Source organism: Mercenaria mercenaria, chromosome 10 (genome assembly GCF_021730395.1).
Source record: "Mercenaria mercenaria strain notata chromosome 10, MADL_Memer_1, whole genome shotgun sequence".
NCBI lineage: Eukaryota > Metazoa > Mollusca > Bivalvia > Venerida > Veneridae > Mercenaria > Mercenaria mercenaria.
The window spans coordinates 50,906,420-50,931,910 of NC_069370.1; the positions used below are offsets into that span (position 1 = coordinate 50,906,420).

General features: G+C 35.5%; 1 protein-coding gene across 1 annotated transcript in view; it reads left to right on the forward strand.

Annotated features, from left to right (window-relative positions):
- Positions 1–25,491, forward strand: part of LOC123561594 (molybdenum cofactor sulfurase-like) — a 141,720-nt gene that overhangs the window by 68,342 nt on the left and 47,887 nt on the right. Inside the window, exon 3 of the mRNA XM_045354061.2 lies at positions 3,137–3,846. Coding sequence (XP_045209996.2) covers positions 3,137–3,846 — 710 coding nt within the window. The remainder of the gene's footprint in view (positions 1–3,136; positions 3,847–25,491) is intronic.

Below are 25,491 nucleotides of genomic sequence, written 5' to 3' on the forward strand. Positions count from 1 at the left end.
AATAATTCCGATAATTAATTAAATAAATAGCATCATGGTTTATCAAGTTATAAACAATTGTTAGCTCACCTGAACCAAGGTTCAGGTTCAGCTGTTGATATAATTGAAACATTCAGTGTGCAGCATCCAATGTCAGTAGCTTTATACATCTACTCATCAGAGGTACACCAATTAAACTTTGGCATCCTAGCATGTGGCTGTCTAAAACTCAATTTGTCACATAATGTTGCTTTTTAGCTCACCTGAGCACAAAGTGCTCAAAGGTGAGCTTTTATGATCGCCCTGTGTCTGTCGTCCGTCGTCGTCTGTCCGTCTGTTCGTTCGTCCGTCCGTCCGTCATCAACAATTTGACTGTTTACACTCTAGAGGTCACAATTTTTGCCCAATCTTAATGAAACTTGGTCAGAATGTTACCCTCAATAAAATCTTGGACAAGTTCAATATTGGGTCATTTGGGATCAAAAACTAGGTCACCAGGTCAAATCAAAGGAAAAGCTTGTTAACACTCTAGAGGTCACAATTTTGGTCCAAACTTAATGAAACTTGGTCAGAATGTTACTCTCAATAAAATCTTGGCCATGTTTGATATTAGGTCATCTGGGTTCAAAAACTAGGTCACCAGGTCAAATCAAAGGAAAAGCTTGTTAACACTCTAGAGGTCACAATTTTGGCCCAATCTTAATGAAACTTGGTCAGAATGTTACCCTCAACAAAATCTTGGACGAGTTCGATATTGGGTCATCTGGGGTCAAAAACTAGGTCACCAGGTCAAATCAAAGGAAAAGCTTGTTAACACTCTAGAGGTCACAATTTAGTCCAATCTTAATGAAACTTGATCAGAATGTTACTCTCAATAAAATCTTGGATGAATTCGATATTGGGTCATCTGGGGTGAAAAACTAGGTCACCAGGTCAAATCAAAGGAAAAGCTTGTTAACACTCTAGAGGTCACAGTTTTGGCCCAATCTTAATGAAACTTGGTCAGAATGTTACTCTCAATAAAATCTTGGATGAGTTCGATATTGGGTCATCTTGGTCAAAAAGTAGGTCACCAGGTCAAATCAAAGGAAAAGCTTGTTAACACTCTAGAGGTCACAATTTTGGCCCAATCTTAATGAAACTTGGTCAGAATGTTACCCTCAATAAAATCTTGGATGAGTTCGATATTGGGTCATCTGGGGTCAAAAACTAGGTCACCAGGTCAAATCAAAGGAAAAGCTTGTTAACACTCTAGAGGTCACAATTTTGGCCCAATCTTAATGAAACTTGGTCAGAATGTTACCCTCAATAAAATCTTGGATGAGTTTGATATTGGGTCATCTGGGGTCAAAAACTAGGTCACCAGGTCAAATCAAAGGGAAAGCTTGTTAACACTCTAGAGGTCACAGTTTTGGCCCAATCTTAATGAAACTTGGTCAGAATGTTACCCTCAATAAAATCTGGGACGAGGCCGATTTTGGGTCACCTGGGGTCAAAAACTAGGTCACCAGGTCAAATCAAAGGTAAAGCTTGTTAACACTGTAGAGGCCACATTTATGACATATCTTAATAAAACTTGGTCAGAATGTTGATCTTGATGATCTATAGGTCAAGTTCAAATCTGGGTCAGGTGGGCTCAAAGGCTAGGTCACTAGGTCATATCAAAGGAAACGTTTGTTGACACTCTAGAGGCCACATTTATGACTGTATCTTCATGAAACTTTGTCAGAATGTTAATCTTGATGATCTTTAGGAAAAGTTTGAATCTGGGTGATCAAAAACTAGGTCACCGAATCAAATCAAAGAAAAAGCTAGGTAACACTTTAGAGACCACATTTATGACCATATCTTAATGAAACTTGGTCATAATGTTAATCTTGATGATCTTTAGGTCAGTAGGTCAGGTGAGCGATACAGGGCCTTATGGCCCTCTTGTAATATGATTTTCAGGGCACCTGGAGATTCATTTAGGGCAAAAATTGATGTTAAAATTTTCACCTACCACACTCCTTCCTGTACCTTTAGGAGCTTTTTACTTTATTAATACCTTTGTATACACTGAAGGCATAACCACCTTGATAGTGTAGTGGTAGAGGGTCCGCTTCGAGTGCGGGAGGTGGTGGGTTCAATTTTTGGCAGTGTCATACCAAAGACATGAAAAATGGTACCAGCAGCTCCCTTGCTTGGGCACAGTATTAAAAGGGAAAATGGTTTCTCTTCTCTTATACTCTCATGGCGATGGATTCCATCAGGAATGAGGTTTCAAGAGAGATTAATATAAGTAGCAGAACTTGCTTCACAGTCACCCTAAAATAAATTAGTATAAACTAAGGTAGGTATATCAGCAAGTTTGCAATTTGAAAATACCAGAGGCATTTCCATTTTATGTCATTTTTAGCGCATCTGATTTTTTGAAAAGAAATGATGAGTTATTGTCATCACTTGATTGTCGGCGGCGGCATCGGCATTGCCTGGTTAAGTTTTATGTTTAGGTCAGCTTTTCTCCTAAACAATCAAAGCTATTGCTTTAAAACTTGCAACACTTGTTCACCATCAATAGCTGACTCTGTACAGCAAGAAACATAACTCCATCCTGCTTTTTGCAAGAATTATAGCCCCTTTTGGACTTAGAAAATATCAGATTTCTTGGTTAAGAGTTATGTTTAGGTCACTTTTCTCCTAAACTATCAAAGCTATTGCTTTAAAACTTGCAACACTTGTTCACCATCAAAAGCTAACTCTGTACAGCAAGAAACGTAACTCTGTCCTGCTTTTTGCAAGAATAATGGCCCCTGTTGGACTTAGAAAATATCAGATTTCTTGGTTAAGGTTTGCGTTTAAGTCAACTTTTCCCCTTATTGGTCAAAGCTATTGCTTTAAAACTTGGAGCTGTTATTTGCCATTAAAAGCTGACTCTGCATAGCAAGTACTGTAACTCTACATTGCTTTTTTGCAAGAATTGTGGCCCCTTTTGGACTTAGAAAATCATTGGTATGACAGTATTTCTATTATACTGAGACAAAAAAATCGGATGAGCGTCTGCACCCGCAAGGCGGTGCTCTTGTTATAGTCCTTACTGTCACGTGAGCCTTTAGCACCTTAGTTTTGTACTTTAATTTGCCAGTTTCACATTGACTATTGTAAACATTATTTTCAGGATCCTGCAACACTTCGGAACAACAGCAGATGAGTATTCAGTCATCTTCACAGCTGGTTGCACAGCAGCTCTTAAACTTGTTGCCGAGGCCTTTGATTACCATGGTAACCTAGGTTGTTGTAGTTGTAGAAGTGAGAAAAATAACTTGGCTACATATTGCCATAGCAACAGTTGCTATGAGACTGCTGTCACAAATAGCAATGATGGACATGGCAAAGGTCAGTGTGGTCAGGAGCAATGTTCAATTCAAAGCAAGATTTATGGAAGCAAATGTAATAAAGGTGGCAGTTTTAGCTACATGCTGGATAACCATACCTCTGTCCAAGGTATGAGAGAGATAGCCTTTGAGAAAGCAGGGCAAGTGCAATGTTTAGACAGTGATTCTCAAGACTCTGTTCATCTAGCAAATGTTCTACATGTGCAACAAGATCATTGTGCATGTGGAAATCACTTATTTGCTTATCCTGCTCAGTCAAATTTCTCAGGAAGAAAGTACCCTATCCAGTGGATTTCTTTGGTTCAAAATGGGCAAATGGAGTGGCAGACGACAATCAAAGATTTGAGGTCAAGGTCATCTTGTGAAGGCCATTTTTACACAATACTAGATGCAGCTAGCCTTGTCAGCACCTCAGCACTGGACCTAGGATCAGTGAAACCAGACTTTGTAGCCCTGTCATTCTACAAGATGTTTGGTTATCCAACTGGCTTAGGTATGTTGTTACTTGGGGTATAAAATCTGATACAAGAATGTCTTAAGCTGACTATGACAAAAGTCTGAGGAGCTTTTTTGTTATTATATACTCATCACAATTCTTCATAATTCCAATAGAATGGCAAAGCAAAGGTTCTGTAACTCTTTATTTATTTTAATTAACTAATGCCTCTTTTCAGAAAATTGGACTTCTTGTTTTTGTTGATAATCAGCAAGTTAGTATCCTAGAAACTGCAAATTACAACTGAATGAAACTTTGTACCTGTCAACTGTCACCCTGTTAAAAAAATTCAGACAAATGACATAGGTTTCTGCAAATACTTTTTTTTCATATGACTCTGACTACAGAATAAGGTGTAAAGCTCAATTTAAAAATAAAAGCCCTCTCCAACCAACACCACCATTGGATCTGCTCAAGTTTAAAATGCTTGTACATAATATGTCTCCCAGACCAACACCTGCATGACTAACAGATGGTGAATTAACATACAAATGTACATGAATAAATTAGTTTCAGTTTAATTATCTACATTTTTGCTGTATTCTCTGCTGTAAGTGAAATAATAATTTTCATTACTGAGTATTGAGGATCATTGTCTGTTGTTAGTAAAATTTCTATATTATATGGTCTGAGTTTACTGTATATGCAAAGAGTTTGCTTTATATGGAATTAATGCTTATATTTTATATGAAAGTAAAATTAATTTATGTAAAAAAAAAATCAAAATTACCATCTTCTTATGTGAAGCTTTTTTGGTGTTTGTGTGTCTGGGTTAATTGGTGGGAGGAGATGTGAAAGCAGTTTCCAAACAGTATCTTCTTCCTGTGAAGTAGTAAACATCCTCTCCTGTCATTTTGTTTTATGTACATATGAGAGGAAGAATGCAGGTTAGGGCATGCCATACCCTCCCAGCGTCAGGCCTTGACATCTCTTGGATATCTGGAAATATTGCTTTAAAGGAAGGACATAACCTTGTCTGCATTTTTGGTGACAATCTTAATACATGTATGGAGTCTGTGATACTGATCGTGTGACTTCTTTCAAGTCTTCTCCCATAGCTCAAATTGTATGATGTTTTGTTTGAGTCCTTGGGCCTCTTGTGCAGTCCTTGTCTTTTGTAGTCTCTGGCAGCTTGTTGATAAAAATGAGGAAGATATAAGGGTAAAGTACAGTACTTTAGGCAGGGCTCTCGCGAGTAGGCGACTTGAGCGAAATAGTCGCTTTGGAACTTCAAACTTTGCTTGAATCTAACCTCAAAACGAATGCAAGTCGCCCGATTTTCTTTGATTGGCACTCGCTAATTACCGCTATCTGGACTGTTGACAATTTGCAAGGTGTCAGAATGAGTGTTGAATACACAGACATGCACCGATAGCATAATTTAAGCTCCGCCTACTTCAGGTTCTTGCAAGATTTTCACAAGAAGTGTGAAAGTGAATCAAATTATCCGATACACCAGAGACGATTGTGTTTGGTCAATTAGCACCATGGTTACGTCTTTGACATTTTGCGTTTAATTGTCAACTTGTGCGAGTGCAAAAGCAACGTTTTATAAAGAAATTGTTGATTAACCATGCGATTAATTGGAATTGTACACAATTATTTGGTATCTATAGTAAAAGAACGTCCAAAAGAACGACATGTAAAGTATTAACTATGTTAAATTGTCTTTCATCGATAAATTGATTTGAAAATGTATTTCTAGTTTACAAAGTTTACTTTCAGTTTTATTTGAATGAGATACTGTTCACCGAAGACAGTGGGGACTCGATGTTAATAATAAACACTTTCATCTTGCATTCATACAAGATATAACCAAATATCTGCGGGTTAGATTTACAGCATCACGGCTTGAAATGTTGAAAACAACTTTTTTTCAGAATTTTGTAATGAAACAATAACCACTGTATGGGATGATGTAACTAAGAAAATGAATGGTTACATCAATGGTTTTTAGCTCATCTGATTTTTTGAAAAAAAAATGATGAGTTATTGTCATCACTTGATCGGCGTTGGCATCTGCGTCAGCGTTGCCTGGTTAAGTTTTATGTTTAGGTCAGCTTTTCTCCTAAACTATCAAAGCTATTGCTTTGAAATTTGCAACACTTTTTCACCATCAAAAGCTGACTCTGTACAGCAAGAAATATAACTCCATCCTGCTTTTTGCAAGAATAATGGCCCCTTTTGGACTTAGAAAATCAGATTTCTTGGTTAAGTTTTATGTTTAGGTCAGCTTTTCTCCTAAACTATCAAAGCTATTGCTTTAAAACTTGCAACACTTGTTCACCATTGAAAGTTGACTCTGTACAGCAAGAAACATAACTCCATCCTGCTTTTTGCAAGAATTATGGACCCTTTTGGACTTAGAAAATATCAGATTTCTTGGTTAAGTTTTGTGTTTAGGTCAACTGTTCTCCTTAACGATCAAAGCTTAATTGCTTTAAAACTTAGAGAAGTTATTAGCCATTAAAAGCTGACACTGCACAGCAAGTACCATAACTCTGCATTGCTTTTTGCAAGAATTGTGGCCCCTTTTGGACTTAGAAAATCATGGGTAGGTCAATATTTCTATTATACAGAGACAAAAAAATCAGATGAGCGTCTGCACCTGCAAGGCGGTGCTCTTGTTTTATCTAGAATTAACTAAGAAACAAGAAAATTATAGCCACTTTTCCAATCACTCAACAGCGTTGAGGTAGAAATAAAAAATCGAAGAAGTATAGAATACGTTTTCTCTCCCTACTTACCTGACAAGGCAGGCAGTGAAGCAAACAATGTTTTATCAGTTGTCCCTAAAAATAAAAATTCCGTAATTAAAATTGAAAGAAGTTACATAATGACAGAGTTCCATTAGTGAACAGTTATTGTTTTTAGCTTTTGTTATTAACATTAGCAGATGCTATAATAACAATTATAGCAAAAATATATCTTTTTTTATAACTCCTTACAGAATTAATGTTCTTTTAATTTCTAAGCATAATTGTCATAAATTCTATTTTCTGCAGTACATTCTAAACAAAAACCTTAGTTATTCTGCAATTTGAAAGCAACAACAGCCTCATAAATATATCCCATGATGATAGAGATTATTTACATTATGGAATTGAATATTTTATTGTTGTTTATTTATGATCAATCTGCCATGTCACTTTACGGTTGCATTATGGAACAAATTTTCTTTGTTCTGTAAGATCATGCAGTAAGAAATTTCTGCAAATGATAGTTCTTTAAGAAATAATTTATAGCAAAAGAGTGTTTTAACACTTTATATGATATCATATTTATGCACGATGGGCGGTTATACGTCGGGCATAATAATTTCACGATGGCGCAGCCCAAGTAAACAAGTGAAATTATTTTTACGACATATTACCACCTGAGTGTATAAACAGTGTTAAAATACGGTTCTGGTATAAATTATTTCGATTCTAATAATTGCCCTTAATCTAAAATATTAGATTAAATATAGTAGCGCTCTTTCTTGGTCGCAACAAAAACATTGACGTCACTGCACGTTAAGGTAGTTCTGCACGTTTGAAAAACCGGGAGTGATGGCGTAACGTCATTTATCTGGAAAACGTAGGATAACGCCTGGATTCGGCATACGGAAATTATAATCAGTTTATGAATAAATTGAAACCTGTGAGTAAATTTGTTATAATGGCACTGTTGCTATATTTCTAAAGTCAAAATATAATATTAAAACATATGGCACGTTAAAAAATCAAAATAATGTCTTAAAATTAACGTAAAATGCCCGGTTCCCTTTAATCATGGTAAAATATCTCAAAAATAAGCACACGGACCTATACATTTTATTTCACCAAATTATAGGCCATTAGTTTATTTACAACTGTGAGAAGTTTCATCAAAATCTACATTGTAGAAATAATTCTGTCCGCGAAAGTGTTATGAAAGTTACGATTTTCCCATAGACTCCCATTATGAAATATTGCGTGAGGTTCAAATTTTTCAAATCAGCCTAGCAAAAAATCAAGCACACGACCCTATCTTTTTTATTTGCTGAATTTTCTAGGTATATTCTGAAGTTTTGAAAAATAGAAGTTTAATCAAATTCTACATTGTAGAAAAAAAATCGATCCAAACGTGCAGAACTACCTTAACATGACGTCATTCTAGTGTAAAAGTGTTTTAACAGAGAAAAGCATAATTATTAGAATAGAATTTAAGGATGTATGAGCGTTTTTTTTTTCAGGATATCCGCCATTTTGAAAAATGTTTCTTCGAATATTGGTTTCCAACAAAAGTTTTGCCAAAAATTAATGCTAAATAATTAAAATATGGCTAATAATGTACCATTTAACCAAATATATTATGCTTTTTGCGAAACCTTTTTTTTTAACCCTTATTTTTGGCTGGCATTTGCCGAAAATTGACGTAAGATTTACAATGGGGTAGGGGTAGGTAATTTCAAATATCTATTAAAGTAGATCAGGTTTGGTTTTGATATTTTTCTGACTGATACATATAATGCTAAGCTATAAAGAAAATTAAAGTTTTCAAGATAGCACTTTATATTATCTAGAAAATATAAAATAAAACAAAAAGAATAAAAAGTATCAAAATTCACCACTTTTTAACTGTTTTTTCTTAATAAATCTCTTAGATGCACGGTGACCCAACTTTTTTTCTTTCCATTTTGAAGCATTTTTGTGTGTCATTAATGCTGCAAAATATTTTGAAAATCTTAACGTCAGAATTTTTTTTGTAGATCTAAATACGTTTTTCCATTGAAAATAAAGTGGGTGGGGTAATTATGTCAACATGTAAAAAAATAAAGAGATTTGTTAGTGACATTTATACTTATATAATACTGACATCACCATATATTCATATTAACCTGTAAGACCTGAAATCCCTATAAGATAAAATAGGATATTATAATTATGTTTTATAGAGTACCAACATTTTTTCAATTTTACAAAATTTCAGAAATGCGTAAACAGTGGGTGAAGAAAATACCCTATAAAATTAAAACGAGTTCGGTGACCTATGTTTTTTCTGCTCTTGTTTGTCTTAGAAACTAGTGTTCTTCAAGCTCACAGGGTATGAAAAATTTCTTAACATTAGAAAAAATTTGCTGGTACATTCTTAAGATACAAACAAGAATTCAGACTGAAACAGTTTAATAGCTGTCCTAAATAGACAAATCTTAAAGTATATTTTCCTAACCCATAGGTATTTCACACAATTTCTCTTTGTTGACCCTGTATTAAATAATTTAGATTCACCAAAAACATGGCAGAATAAAGTTTCCTTTTAAAAGGAAAGGCTTGCCTGGTTTTGCAATCTAGGACCATATCAAAGACTTAAAGTGTAGCAGCTTATTATCAAAACAAAAACAGTTCGCATAAAACCGAAAACATTGTGTAAAAGCATCTGTATCGCCCACTTGTTCTATTTATAGTCCAAATGAGGGTTTTGCTTTGTTACTATTTAAATCCGACGAAACCGGAAGTAGTCGACTTCTCAGTCTTTTTCGCAGACATGACTTAAGTGGTGAAAACATGCACAGAAGCAGTTTAAAACAAGATACCCCTTTAAACACTAACGGATTTGGCCAAAACATAAGCACAGAAACTGGCTGAGATACCCATTTGGAAGATAATTATTATTTCAGGGGTGTGCTTACTATGACAGGTATAAATGTCCATAAATTAGTAACTAAAAAAACTGAAATATGTAAAGTCAGAAATGAAACAATCTTCATTTTCAATAAAATCTCAATATATGTTGATTTACATTTTGTTATATTATTGTTCGTGAAACACTAGGATGTCATAAAACGCAAACACCCGTTGGACCAAAGCATGTAGGTGTGACCAATCGGTAGACTCCTTACATCTTGCCACTTGGACATAATTATTCTGCTTCCCGGCTTCATGTAGTAGACACACTTGGGGAGGCAAAATAACCGAAAACAATATAAATATGTAGTCTTGAAGCCGTAGCTCCAGGCCAAAAAAGGACTAGGGGACAGTAACTTTTCTACACATTTATTTAGTGGGAACTTGTAACTTCCAGTCAGATTCACATAAAATTACATAAGATGACTCTCGAATGTTCACATTGTTGGAGTTATCAACAAACCTGGCCACCAGAGAGGATGGTCACCTTTCTCAGTTAGTTGTGATTTTTAAATCAAGATCTTTTCATTTCCTGTGGGTGACCCTCTTCCTTACCAAAATTATAACCTGGTGTTTGAGTTATGGTACTGGGTAAGTGTTCTCTTATTTTAAGAATACACCTGACTGAGAAGAGGTAGGGAAATAATACGAGAAACAGAAATACTAAACCTTTCTTCATCTACAAAAATTTTGTACATTTTAGAAGAATAATTTATGGGGATTGCTGCATACACCTGATGTTTCACATCATAACGAAGTTTTCTAGTCTTTAACAAAATGATATGTATAATTCCCTGGGGGATATTGTTTGCATACTCTGGTGCATAGATAAAAGATGCAGCATTTTTGTCTCATAAAAAACTAGTTCATAGACAGTAGAGTCTTACCTTGCATAAATATAAGTGTCGATCATTTGCACAGGCTTTGATGTAATGCTCATATAATTTAATATGGATAATCAGTCTTCTAATAGCCTTTCCAAGATCTTAAAAGCTGGGAATGATCTCCTCATAAGCTTATATGGTAACAATTACATTTTATGATGATAAATCAGTTAGTGTGGTCTCTTCTTTCTATGGCAGGATGAAGAGGAAACTTTGGAAAAAGACTGAAATAACGAATATTCTTCACCATGGATTTTGTTATTAAAAACTATGAAATATGGCAAACTGTGGAATCCTTTTGTATTGATTTTTAATTTTCTTATTTCATACAAAGGAATGGTACAAAACTAAATGATGATCTGAATGAAATAAGGTAGATGAATTACAAAACACAAGTTGCTTGAAAAAGACACAATTGCCCCAACCCCTCTTCTTCAATGGTGACATAATTTCAGTGTATATAATTTATGATCAAATCTGTATCTCCTGGATTAAACATGCTGTGACCTCATCTTCTAGGATGAACAACTTAATTATTTGCAATTTTCGAAGAACAGCAGCAATGCTTATCAAACATTTCACTTTAGATGCACAAGTTGATTGTACAATTACTCCCACAGAATATTCATTACTTGGGTACTGAACCCTGTGTTAAAAGAATGAAAGTTAGAAGCAACTGTTGAGAAATAAGCCCCACAATCAACAATGGGAGCAGTGATATTTAAATTTTGGCAGCTGGCAATACTTCATAACCCATTTTCAACATTTATGTTGTTTTCAACATTCTTTACTGTACAAATATATCTACACTTTGATCCACACACAGACACTGTACCCAAACATAAAAGAAACAAGAAGTATCTTTAAAAAAGATACACGGCCTCGTTAGTCAATGCACACTTACAAGCATGCACTCTGCACTTTTGCATACGATCGGGTATTTATAAAGCAAAACAAAATGTAGTTTTTAAAGTAAAATTTTCATGTTTTTTATCATTATGTAGAACATATTTTCAGAACACATATTTTACATCATAATTATATTAATCATAATCTAGGAAACTTTGACAAAAAAAATAAGACTAAAAAGGAGGGGCCGAAAACGGGGGTGGGGGCAAAATGACCATTTTAGAAATCGTCAGGGGATACAAAATGACCAAAATGGGGACGAGTTGACTCCAGCGGGATGAGTTGAGTAGGGTATGAGTTGCCTGTAAATCGTTTACTTAAGATCACTCCGTATCAGAGTTGCAGACTGCAGGGGATTCAGGTTTATGAAGTTTTGCAAGCTATTTCCACAGGAGCCTTGCAACAGATTATATCAGACCTGCACACCCCTTAAAAAAATATTATCTATTCCATTCGGAAACCTGTGGAATTTTTCATCCACCAATCAAAATGTAGAGTTTTAATCAGCTGTTAAAAGACCTTCACCCCAGATATAAACAGGAAGTAAGGATGAAACCAATACCTGCTGCAGGGGTGCTGTCATTTATAGTACTATAATGATAATATCTCCAGTATATGAGACCTCTTCCATTTAAGATTGTATCAGAATAAAAACACCTCCATTAACTAACATCACAGTTTATTGTAAAAAAAAAATAAACTAAAATTATTACAATTTAGTATGTCTCTAGTCAGGAGGTATAGGTTCATAATAATACCTGTCAGTTGCAAAAAGTTTTGCATTATTTTTTTTTTACATAAAACTATACCAAATTCTAACACGATCCGCAGCAATTGCTATATAAACATATAGCAAAATCGCCTATACATGAATCTACGATAAAATATGGTTGGCTGTTACATTTCACCCCCCTATGATTGTAACATAAGAGATTCTACTTCAGTTCCATTACATACGAATTATTCTAGGGCCAAACGGTTGAAAACAGCATTTCAAAAACATAAATATAATAAAAAGTCATACTGACTTATGTATAGGTCTGAAAAACACGTTCTGATCTCTACGAGCGAATTCAATTAGCTTAATTATGATTCAGCGGTGACGTCATAAATGTATGACATAAAGTATGACGTCATAATGATGTGACGTCATATAAAAGTTAAGCTCATCACTTGTAACACAGGGTCAACTTGCCTAATTTGATGATTCTGTTCATAATTAGTTTGCGAGCTGTTAGATTACTAATTTATGAATACTTCTCGAAATTATGATAAAAAAGAAACAAATATAAATACGTTCCATTGGCTATACAACATTTTCTAACCATAGGGGGTAAATTGTAACAGCATATGACCCGAATGACGTATTACGCTGAAAATGTAGTACTGTAAAATGCAAATTATTTGCGTTGTTAGAATCGAAATAATAAATATGTTCCAATAATTTTATCAATTAATAAAACATGGGCAGTCGTTTGGATGCGAAAACTTAAATCACTCGTGCTACGCACTCGTGATTTAATTATTACGCATCCAAACTCCTGCTCAAATTTTATTAACTGATAAAATATAGGAACAGATTTATTATTTCTTAAACAAAACATTATTAAATTCAAAATCAGGAAAATATCAAAATAGGAGGATGCAAAACATATCACTTCCTAGAAAAATAAGGTTGTAACTGTTACTTATGACCTATATATTTATGGAAATTGCATAATCATCTTGATAAATACATGACCCTCGGTACTCACAGTGAGACTTGAAAATCTTTAGCTTTGAGGTTGAAAAACAGATATGAATAATTTTGGATACTGTTTTTCACTTACGACCTTTTATTTCTGGGGCATCGATATGACCATTTAGGAAACAGGAAACAGATATTATAATGGATTCAAAATAAGGATAAATATTATGTTTAATACAGTTTAACATCTTTAATGAGATCGTTTAAACAATGCAAGAAGCAAGTTTCCTCTATGAAATGTAGGTGTAGTGATACGCCACAGTACTAAATAGAATCTCTTGTAGATATTTTGTTTATTAAATGAGATTTGACTCCAAAACAGCAAATTTGTCTTGCTGTAAGGCCTAAGAAATAGAGAACTTTTTGTAATGCCATTTTCCAAATGTTCAATTTAAAGTATGGCTATTTTGTAGGCAATGGGACACCCTTTTCAGTGTTTGTACCACATCCTCAGGATTATTTTCGTAGTGAAATATGGGAGTGATTAGTTAGTTAAGACAAATGCATCAGTCAGCACTCTCAAGGTATCTGAAGAAAAGCCCTGAAGACTAATGCCTGGTAATCATGGAAATTTGTTTGAAGTAAGAAAAATGTAAAGTACAATGATAGATAGATGGATTTCATTACCCCAAGTATGATTTGGAAGCATATGTCTCATTCTTCTCTTTATACCCTCTTTGTGCTTCTTCAAACCTTTTGTCTTCTTTGATCACTCCTTCCTACAGATTTCTGGCATGTTCCATTTCATTTGCAGCAATTTCTTTCAAGGGTGTTCATGTTACACCTTGTTTAAGGTAGTTCTGCACAATTGGGTCATAATTTCAGAATGTACTAAGAAACTTTGGCAAATAAAAAAGATAGGTTCTAGAGCTCAAGTGAGATTTGAAAAATTTGGACCTCACATGTGTTTTCACAATGGAAGTCTATATGAAAACCACTTTTGCAATGTTGATGACATTTTCGTGCATAGAATTTTTTCAATAATTTACATTTTAATGAAATATGATGAAATAATATGTTTAAGTCTGACAAGTGTGCTTGTTTTTTGTTTTTTTTAGATATTCGCCCATGGTTAAAGATATCCACAAAATTCAAGCTGGTTTGAAGACATTATTTGGCAGTAATGAACCTGTCTTTTTTTTTATCTGTAATTTATCTCCTGAAAGATGATAAAGTTGCTTTTTCAATAAATTTAGCATACCTAAAAAATGACATTATTTTGTTTCTGTATGACTATTCCAATCTTTATTCTACATTATCCAGATAAATGATGTTTAAAGACCTGCTCCAGTCCTACCTTTTAACCTTAAATTGTCATTGAAAAAGCATGAAAATCCTGGGCCTGTCAAAATAGAGTCTATTTTATATAAAATTCTTAATAAAATACCTGTGGTTCTGCGTTCTAAAGTGTGACGCGTGGCCGTTAACTGTTACATATTGTTATCATTGGTTGCATACACACAATAGAATTTGAATAGCCGCGGAGCAGGGCTTTAATAATGCCAATATTTCTGATTTATCAAACATGCAGAACTACCTTAAAAGCATTTTCGCTATACCGTTCAGGTTAATAGTACTGTAATAAAATTTTGATTTAATGTTTTAAAATATGAGCCGCACCATGAGAAAACCAACATAGTGCATTTGCGACCAGCATGGATCCTGACCAGACTGTGCGGATGCGACATTTTGTTCTTGCCTTGTCCGTCCGCCCTTCATCCGTCTCACTTCATTTCCGATCAATAACTGGAGAACCATTTGACATAGAACCTTCAAATTTCATAGGATGGCAGGGCTTATGGAGTAGACGATCCTGTTGTTTTTGGGGTCACTCTGTTAAAGGTCAAGGTCACAGGGGCCTGAACATGGAAATCCATTTCCGATCAATAACTTGAGAACCACTTGACCCAGAATGTTGAAACTTCATAGGATGATTATTCATGCAGAGTAGATGACCCCTATTGATTTTGGGGTCACTGTTAAAGGTCAAGGTCACAGGGGCCTGAACATGGAAAACCATTTCTGATCAATAACTTGAGAACCATTTGACCCAGAATGTTGAAACTTCATAGGATGATTGGACATGCAGAGTAGATGACACCTATTGTTTTTGGGGTCACTCCGGGGCCATCTGTATGTCACACCTAATTTTCGATCAATAACTGGAGAACCATTTGACCTACAGCTTTCAAACTTCATAGGGTGATAGGGCTTACAGAGAAGATGACCCCATATATTTTTATGGTTACTAGACTTGAACATGGAAAACCATTTCTGATCAGGAAAACCATTTCTGATCAATAACTTAAGAACCACTTGACCCAGAATGTTGAAACTTCATAGGAAGATTAAACACGTAGAGTAGATGACCCCTATTGCTTTTTTGGTCACTTTATCAAAAGTCAAGGTCACAGGGACCAGAACATATAAAACGGTTTCCGATCAGTAACTTGAGAACCATTTGACCCAGAACCTTCAAACTTCATAGGATGATAGGACTTAAAGAATAGTTGACCCTTAACATTTTTAGGGGTCACTTGAACTAAGGTCAAGGTCACAGGGGCTGGAACGTAGAAAACTCTTTCCAATCAATAACTTTAGAACCACTTGACCCAGAATGTTGAAACTTAATACAATGATTGGACATGCAGAGTAGATGACCCTTACTGATTTTAGGATAACTCGATCAAAGGTCAAAGTCACAGGGACTTGAACATGGAAAACCATTTCCAATTAATAACTTGGGAACCACTAGGCCCAGAATGTTGAAACTTCTTAGGATGGTTGGACATGCCATGTAGATGATCCCTATTGCTGCCAACCAAAAGTGTCTCTTTGACTTTCTCTCCTGTCACCTATTGACTTCTTGCCTATACGGCTATGCATTGGGGGAGATATGCGCTTTTCTACAAAAGCATCTTCTAGTTGGACATTTCCGATCAATAACTGGAGAACCATTTGACCTAGAACTTTCAAACTTCATAGGATGGCAGGGCTAATGGAGTAGACAACCCCTATTGTTTTTGGGGTCACTCAATCAAAGGTCAAGGTCACAGGGGCCTGAACATGGAAAACCATTTCCGATCAATAACTTGAGAACCACTTGACCCAGAATGTTGAAACTTTATAGGATGATTGTAACTGTAGAGTAGATGACTCTTATTGATTTTGGGGTCACTGTATTAAAGGTCAAGGAGGGGGCCTGAACGTGGAACACAATTTCTGATCAGTAACTTGGGAACCACTTGATCCACAATGTTGAAACTTCTTAGGATGATTGGACATGCAGAGTAGATGACCCGTATTGATTTTGGGGTCACTCTGTTAAAGGTCAAGGTCACAGGGGCCTGAACATGGAAATCCATTTCCGATCAATAACTTGAGAACCACTTGACCCAGAATGTTGTAACTTTATAGGGTGTTCATTCATGCAGAGCAGATGACCCTTATTGATTTTGGGGTCACTCAATCAAAGGTCAAGGTCACAGGGGCCTGAACATGGAAAACCATTTCCGATCAATAACTTGAGAACCACTTGACCCAGAATGTTGAAACTTTATAGGATGATTGTAACTGTAGAGTAGATGACTCTTATTGATTTTGGGGTCACTGTATTAAAGGTCAAGGAGGGGGCCTGAACGTGGAACACAATTTCTGATCAGTAACTTGGGAACCACTTGATCCACAATGTTGAAACTTCTTAGGATGATTGGACATGCAGAGTAGATGACCCGTATTGATTTTGGGGTCACTCTGTTAAAGGTCAAGGTCACAGGGGCCTGAACATGGAAATCCATTTCCGATCAATAACTTGAGAACCACTTGACCCAGAATGTTGTAACTTTATAGGGTGTTCATTCATGCAGAGCAGATGACCCTTATTGATTTTGGGGTCACACTGTTAAAGGTCAAGGTCACAGGGGCCTGAAAATGGAAAACAATTTTGATCAATAACTTGAGAACCATTTGACCCAGAATGTTGAAACTTCATAGGATGATTGGACATGAAGAGTAGATGACCCCTATTGATTTTGGGGTCACTCTAATAAAGGTCAAGGTCACAGGGGCCTGAACATAGAAAACCATTTCAGGTCAGTAACTTGAGAACCACTTGACCCAGAATGTTGAAACTTCTTAGGATGATTGGACATACAGAGAAGATGACCCCTATTGATTTTGGGGTCACTCTGTTAAAGGTCAAGGTCACAGGGGCCTGAACATGGAAATCCATTTCCGATCGATAACTTGAGAACCACTTGACCCAGAATGTTGAAACTTCATAGGATGATTGGACATGCAGAGTAGATGACACCTATTGATTTTGAGGTCACTCTATTTAAGGTCAAGGTATCAGGCCTGAACATGGAAAACCATTTTTGGTCAGTAACTTGAGAATCACTTGACCCAGAATGTTGCAACTTCAAATGATTATTGGACATTTAGAGTAGATCACTCCTATTGATTTTGGTTACACTCTATTAAAGGTCAAGGTTGCAGTGGACAGAATATTGAAATCAATTTCCAGTAAATTACTTGAGAACCATTTGACCTAGAACCTTCAAACTTCATAGATTGATAGGACTTAAAGTGTAGATAATCCTTATCATTTTTGGGTCACTTGAGCTAAGGTCAAGGTCACAGGGGCCTGAACATAGAAAACACTTTCCAATCAATAACTTGACAACCACTTGATCCGGAATGTTGAAACTCAATAGGATGATTAGACATGCAGAGTAGATGACCCTTACTGATTTGGGATCACTCGATCAAAGGTCAAGGTCACAGGGGCCTGAATATGGAAAACCCTTTCCAATTCATAACTTGTGAACCACCAGGCCTAGAATGTTGAAACTAAGTGAGATTATTGGACATGCCAAGTAGATGACCCCTATTGCAGCCAACCATCAGTGTCTTTTTGACTTTCGCTCCTGTCTCCTATTGACTTCTTGCCTATACAACTGTGCATTGGGGAAGACATGCGCTTTTAAACAAAAACATCTTCTAGTAACTGTTGGTCTTTCTGTTCCTGAAGTAAATCTAACAGAATATGGGAAAAGTGAAAAATGTCATAAAATGTTGTTTAAATGTGACCAACCACCTTCAAGCAACACAAACTTAGGTGTGATACACTAAATTAAATTTCATACAGAGAATTCCTCGTTAGTTCTGCCTATTTAACCAATAATTGCCTTAGATAGGTGTTAACTATTGTTTATTAATGGTAACAGATGCAATGATGACATATAGATTATTGCAAAAATTATGTGTGTTTTATAACTGTTTACAGAATTAATGCTTTTCTAATTTCAAAGTATAATAATCATAAATTTTGTACTTTTGCCATACATACCAAATGGAAACCAATTAGTATATTGTTGTTCTGCAATTTGAAGGTGATATATAAACACTCATAAAAATTGAAAATATGTTAATAATGTGCCAGCTATGTCACTTTACAGTTATATTTTTTATGTGATTTTTATTTCTTGCTAAATGGAGAACGATTATGAAAGAAACAAAAGAATTAAGTCCTAAACATGGGAAAAATTTTCTAGGCCCCATTGGATTTACTCTTAAGTTTCTTCAAATTATTGGTAAACATAGAGAAAGCATGGTTCATTTTCCCTATGTCTACTGGTATACTGCATTGAAACTTTAGATATTGGTATTCTAGTCGGAAACTTTTGGAAGGGATATAGATTTGCAATTGTCCATCCAGCTGTTCATAGATCTTTCCATGCGATCGGCTGTCTGTATTTGTGTCCATCTGTCTGAAACTGAAAATGCTAATAATTTAAAAAGTATTAAATTAGCAAGAGTCACAAAAGCTGCACATAATTAGCACAATCATGATCTTTGCTCACATCTAGTATCATCCCCCTTGAATTAGTAAAAGCACAGTTTTACAAAAAGAATAGGGACTTTTGACTGTATTTAAGTAACCTGTTTATGGATCTTCAGTAAACTTTATACAAACATAGATCACTGTAGGGTCAGTTTCACCAGGATCACTTAAAATTTAGTTTCTTTAATAGATTCCTGCCTAATAAAGTAATTGGTTGATGGATCTTCTTGATAATTAACACTAATAGAGGTCACTACAGGGTGGTGGTGCCTGCTCGTCTTTCATCAGGATCTCTACAGTAACTGCAGAGTTATTGCCCTTTAATGGTTTTGCTATACATAAATTCCCTCATAACAAAGTGTGATTGATGGATCTTGATGAAATTTAATACTAATGAATATCATGGTAGGGTTGTTGTGCACATGCAAATTTGTGTAAATCTGGGAATTGAATATCTTTCAAAATATAGTCCCCAGATTCTCAAAACAACTTATTAGGCAGGGGATATAAATTCACTTCATTTTCTTGTTGTCTTAAATTTTCTTCTGATGGCCCCCTAGCGTACTTAAAAGTGTTACCTGTTTGAGCTGTGGATCTTAGGCAAGTGATATTGGACTACCATGGTTCTCTTGTTTAAACAACCCATGGAATTGAGATGAACTTTGGTAGAAAAATGCTATTCAGAGAAATGTAGGAGAAACAACCTGAGAAGATTTCTTTGTCACAAAAAATCTGTAAACTTTAGTTGTCTTATTTATGTTGATTACATACACCTGATGTTTCACATCATAATGTAGGCACCTAGTCTTTTACAAAGCCAATATGATTTCCTGAAGGAATTGTTTGCATACACTAGTGCATAGATAAAAGATGCTGCATTTTTGCCTCATTCAAAACCAGTTCATAGAAAATAGACCTTGCAGAAAAATAAATCACTCATTCTCACAAAATGGCTTTAATGTAGTGCACATGTAATTTCAAATGATGTTCTAATGGCTTTTCCAAGCTGTTTAAGGCTGTTACAAGTAAGTATTATACAATATGTATTACACATTAATCATTTACAAGTAACTTTTATACAATATATGTTACATAAATTAATCATTTTTCTGACAAAAGTTCTGTATGCCTTAATTGTTGTCTAGAGTATGAGACATTAATGAATATTCTTCATCATTCCAAGATTTTGTTCCATTGATAGAAATGGTAAAAAATTCACAATAAGCAGAACTTACGTTAACACGAGTTGCTTATAAAATCCAGACCCCCTCCCTCATAACACACACATACACACTGGATATGTACTTTTTCTGTTTGAAGTTCTTTGTCACATTGACCAGTCACCTATTGACAACAGGCAGTCGGTGTATGAAGATTTGCAATGGAAGGCCCAAGCCTTCTCCAGTACTGAATGGAAACTAACTGTATTCAGCCTCAAGGTCAGTGTTCTTGACCTTTGATCTATAGATCCCAGGTCCCCAAAAGAACAGGGTCATCTACTGGCTGCTGTCAATCATCCTATCAAGTTGGATGACAATAGATCCAAGCATCTTCCAACTACTGATGTGAAACTTACTGTTTTCAGCCCCATAATATGTATCACTTTGACCTTAAACTTTGACTTACTTAACCTTGACCTTGATCTGGTAATCAACAAAACCACAGCCTCATGATATTTGTGACTTTGACATTAACCTTTGACCTACTGATCCAGCAGAATAGTTACCACAGGCAGTCATCTAATAAAGTTAGATGACCATAGGCTCAAATGATTGAATAACAATCTCTGTGCTTTTGACCTACTCGGGTACAAAGCAATTGGGGTCATCTACTGACCACAGGCAGTCATTACAGAGTTTGACAGAATGTAGGTCAAAGCTGCTTATCCAGTTACTGATAGAAAACCATTTGCAATATAAAGGTCATTGTCACCTTGGCATTTGACCTACTGACCCCAAAATCATTGCTGTTTTTTTTTAGCTCACCTTTTACATAGTGACAAGGTGAGCTTTTGTGATCATCCGTCGTCAGTCCGTTTGGCGTCAACAATTTCTTGTCTGCACGATAGTGGTTTCATTTATGATTTTATTTTAACCAGACTTGCACACAACTTGTATCACCATAAGATCAAGGTTCCTTTCTTGAACTGGCCAGATCCCATTATGGGTTCCAGAGTTATGGCCCCTGAAAGGGCCAAAATTAGCTATTTTGACCTTGTCTGCACAATAACAGCTTTATTTATGATTTGATTTTTACCAAACTGGCACACAACTTGTATCACCATAAGATCTTGGTTTCTTTTTTGAACTGGCAAGATTCCATTATTGGTTCCAGAGTGATGGCCCCTGAAAGGGCCAGCATTAGCTATTTTGACCTTGTCTGCACAATAGCAGCTTCATTTATGACTTGAATTTAATCAAACTTGCACAAACTTGTGTCACCATAAGATCTCGGTTCTTTTCTTGAACTGGTCAGATCCCATAATGGGTTCCAGAGTTATGGCCCCTGAAAGGGCCAAAATTAGCTATTTTGACCTTGTCTGCACAATACCAGCTTCATTTATGACTTGAATTTAATCAAACTTGCACAAAACTTGTGTCACCATAAGATCTTGCTTCCTTTCTTGAACTGGCCAGATTCCATCATGGGTTCCAGAGTTATGGCCCCTTAAAGGTCCAAAATTGGCTATTTTGGCTTTTGCAGCCATATAGAGACTTCATTTATGGTTTGATTTGATACAAACTTCCAAAATATTTTCATATTTTTATATTACCTCCCCTGATTGTAATCAAAATGGATTTATATCAGTAAGACTTAGTACTTATAGGGACTTATTTGAAATTTCAATATTGTTGTTAGTTGGACTGAGACAATCAGGGTAGATAACTATGGACTGATTTTATGTCAAATTACCTCCCTTTATTTCAAATTAAAATAGGTATATCTCCGTAACTAATGAAGATACTGATCTGAAATTTCATTTATGTCAACAGATTTATTTGGCAGATCCTTCTTTTGTTCACTTACAATATTTATTTTTTTAATTACTTCCCTTTTACATTACTATAAATAGCTTATTTTTAGTAACTTTTTTATTATTGGTCGTAGGGAAAAAACATGACCACTTTTCTGTGGTACATGGATGGTACCTCCAATTTTTAGGTGTATTTTGACATATCTATACCTTGTTAGAATTTTTTTTTTCTTTTTGGTTAAATTTCTTCCCTTTGTTGTTCCTGTCCTTTGAACTTAGATATTTTTTCTGAGGACCTTCTTGTCCTCAAGTGCAATGATAACAGGTGAGCGATATAGGGCCATCATGGCCCTCTTGTTTATTAATCTAAGGAAGTCATTATGAAGTATTACATCTCCAATTATTGATCAGAAACCTGCATGGATCTATGAAGCGTTGAACCAGTGGACATGAGAGTTTCCTACAGGATTTCATGGTAAAGAGGATCCATTAAGATCGTCCGTCGTCAGTCCGTCCGTGCGTCAACAATTTCTTGTCTTCACGATAGTGGTTTCATTCATGATTTTATTTTAACCAAACTTGCACACAACTTGTATCACCATAAGATCTGGGTTCCTTTCTTGAACTGGGCAGATCCCGTTATGGGTTCCAGAGTTATGGCCCCTAAAAAGGCCAAAATTAGCTATTTTGACGTTGTCTGCACAATAGCAGCTTTATTTATGATTTGATTTTTACCAAACTTGCACACAACTTGTATCACCAAAAGTTCTTGGTTCCTCTCTTGAACTGGCCAGATTACTTTATGGGTTCCAGAGTTATGGCCCCTGAAAGGGCCAGAATTAGCTATTTTGACCTTGTCTGCACAATAGCAGCTTCATTTATGATTTAATTTTAATCAAACTTGCACACAACTTGTATCACCATAAGATCTTGGTTCCTTTCTTGAACTGGCCAGATTCCATTATGGGTTCCAGAGTGATGGCCCCTGAAAGGGCCAAAATTAGCTTTTTTGACCTTGTCTGCACAATAGTAGCTTCATTTATGATTTGAATTTAATCAAACTTGCACAAAACTTGTGTCACCCTCGGTTTTGTCTTGAACTGGCCAGATCCCATAATGGGTTCCAGAGTTATGGCCCCTGAAAGGGCTTAAATTAGCTATTTTGACCTTGTCTGTACAATAGCAGCTTCATTTATGATTTGATTTTAACCAAACTTGTACACAACTTGTATCACCACAAGATCTTGGTTCCTTGAAGTGGCCAGATTCCATCATGGGTTCCAGAGTTATGGCCCCTTAAAGGTCCAAAATTGGCTATTTTGGATTTTGCAGCAATATAGAGACTTCATTTATGGTTTGGTTTGATACAAACTTCCAAAATATCTTCAACAACAATAAATCTTAGATTCCATGACGAATCTGTCAGATCCAGTCGTAGGTTCCAGAGTTATTTTGTATCTGATTACCTCCCCTGATTGTAATCAAAACGGATTTATATCAGTAAGTACTTATAGGACTTATTTGAAATTTCATTATTGTCATAAGTTGGACTGAGACAATCAGGGTAGATAACTATGGACTGATTTTATGTCAAATTACCTCCCTTTATTTCAGATTAAATAACTAATGAAGATACTGATCTGAAATTTCATTTATGTCAACATAAATGTCAACATGGACTTGGACAATCAGTGAAGATACATATTGACTGAATTTATGACAAATTACCTCCCTTTATTTTTTATCTAAATGAATATACCTTAGCAGCTTCTAATGAGATTGGTTTGAAACATGATTTATGTCTTCCATGGTAAGAAATAGTCATAATAGATAACTCTTGATTGAACATTTATCGATATGAATACTTTACTAATATATTGTTGAACAGGCTTGTACTCTGTATCTTCTACATGCATATACCAATGCATGATTACCTCCCATGATTTTAATAAAAATGGATTTATCTTGGTAAATATTTATAGAACTCATTTGAAATTTTATTATTGTCTTTATTTGGACTGAGGCAATCAGGGTAGATAGCTATGGGCTGATTTATTCAGATTACCTCCCTTGGTTTTAAATGTTATTTAAGTCTTCCAGGGTAATGAATAGTCATGTTAGTACAAAAATGCAGCATTTGAGCCTAGGACCCTCAAACTTGGTATGGAAATTGGCCCTGACTAGGTCAAAAGGGACTGTTACAAGAAAATGTTTATCCTGATGATATTTAATGTGTATGCCTATGTGCTCTATGTCAAAACTTGATCATATCATTTTGAGCAATGGTACTCAGGTGAGCGATACAGGGCCATGATGGCCCTCTTGTATTTGCTTGAAACAATGGCAACCGGTTGCAATATACAGGATGGCCTGAGAAACGAAACTTTTGTTAATTCTTTAAACATAAATTTGCAACTAGTTTGGCTACCTTTAAGTACAGTGGGAATTTTTGAACTGACAACTCTTCATTCCATGTACAACAAACTAAGGCCATTTCCTGGTATTAAGTTCTCATGTTACCTTTTGAAACAACTGGTAAAAATTAAACCAGACTTGGTCAGTAACATTCTTTCATAAACATTTTAACTGTGTTGAAATGATTCTGCTTGGCTGCAGTAGCCTAGGGGAGCAACCAGAACTATAATTTAAAACACTGAAATGAATTATCTTCTCTTGAACCCCTAAATGGATCTCCACCAAACTTGAACTGTAGCATCCTTATAATATAGATTGACTTTTTTCAAGTTTGTGCAAATGGTTCTGCTTGACTACACTTGTGACCAAAAAAAGCTTAAAGCAGGCATTGAGTATAAATGATTTGTTAAAAGTTTTTGCCCTTTTATAAGTAAAAATGGCACTACTTCTTTATATCATTTTAATTTTGATACGTAGATATTTAATAACCTAACTGATTTCTAATAAAATTTTAAATGTTGCGAATGATGCAATGGCTTTCCAGCAAGATTGCTTGTGAGGCATCACATGCCCTACTTTAAGAAATCTATGAGGTCATTGACATCCTGAGTGTTGCAATTAGTGCAATTGTTTTTACAGCTACACTTGCTCCATCTTGGGTTCTACCCTAATTACCTGTGAGGATAAAAAAAGAGAGATCTAGTTGCCTGTTTGTCTGCTAGAAATGTCAGGAACATGTCAAGTATATATGCATTACAGTTACAGTGATAAATCACAGGATGCACACAAAACCAACACATTGATAGGACTTGTGATAATTGGCATACCAATATAACTAAACTGCATTTGCTAATGAGGATTGCAGTAGCTGACATCTTTTCACACGGTGATTAAATCTTCTTTTTAATTCTTAGCTCATTCTTGGCAACAATTTTACAAACAAAACAACGTAAATTGATCTCTTTTTTTTTTCAAAATGAGCTGGCCATCTTGGAAGCCATCTTGCTTTTTTTTTGACTCTAGTTACATATTCATCAAAGTCCAATGTACTTTCAAAGTTACCCGAGATCGGTTCATTCATGTTCTTGTCAATGATATACTGTAGTTGACTGTTTTTTTGTTTATAAAGCAATTGTTTGCAGACACAAATTAGAGAGTGGAGCCTTGTCTTATGGATAAAATATCAGCTACTCATCCAGTAGTCCTACATTCAGACATGG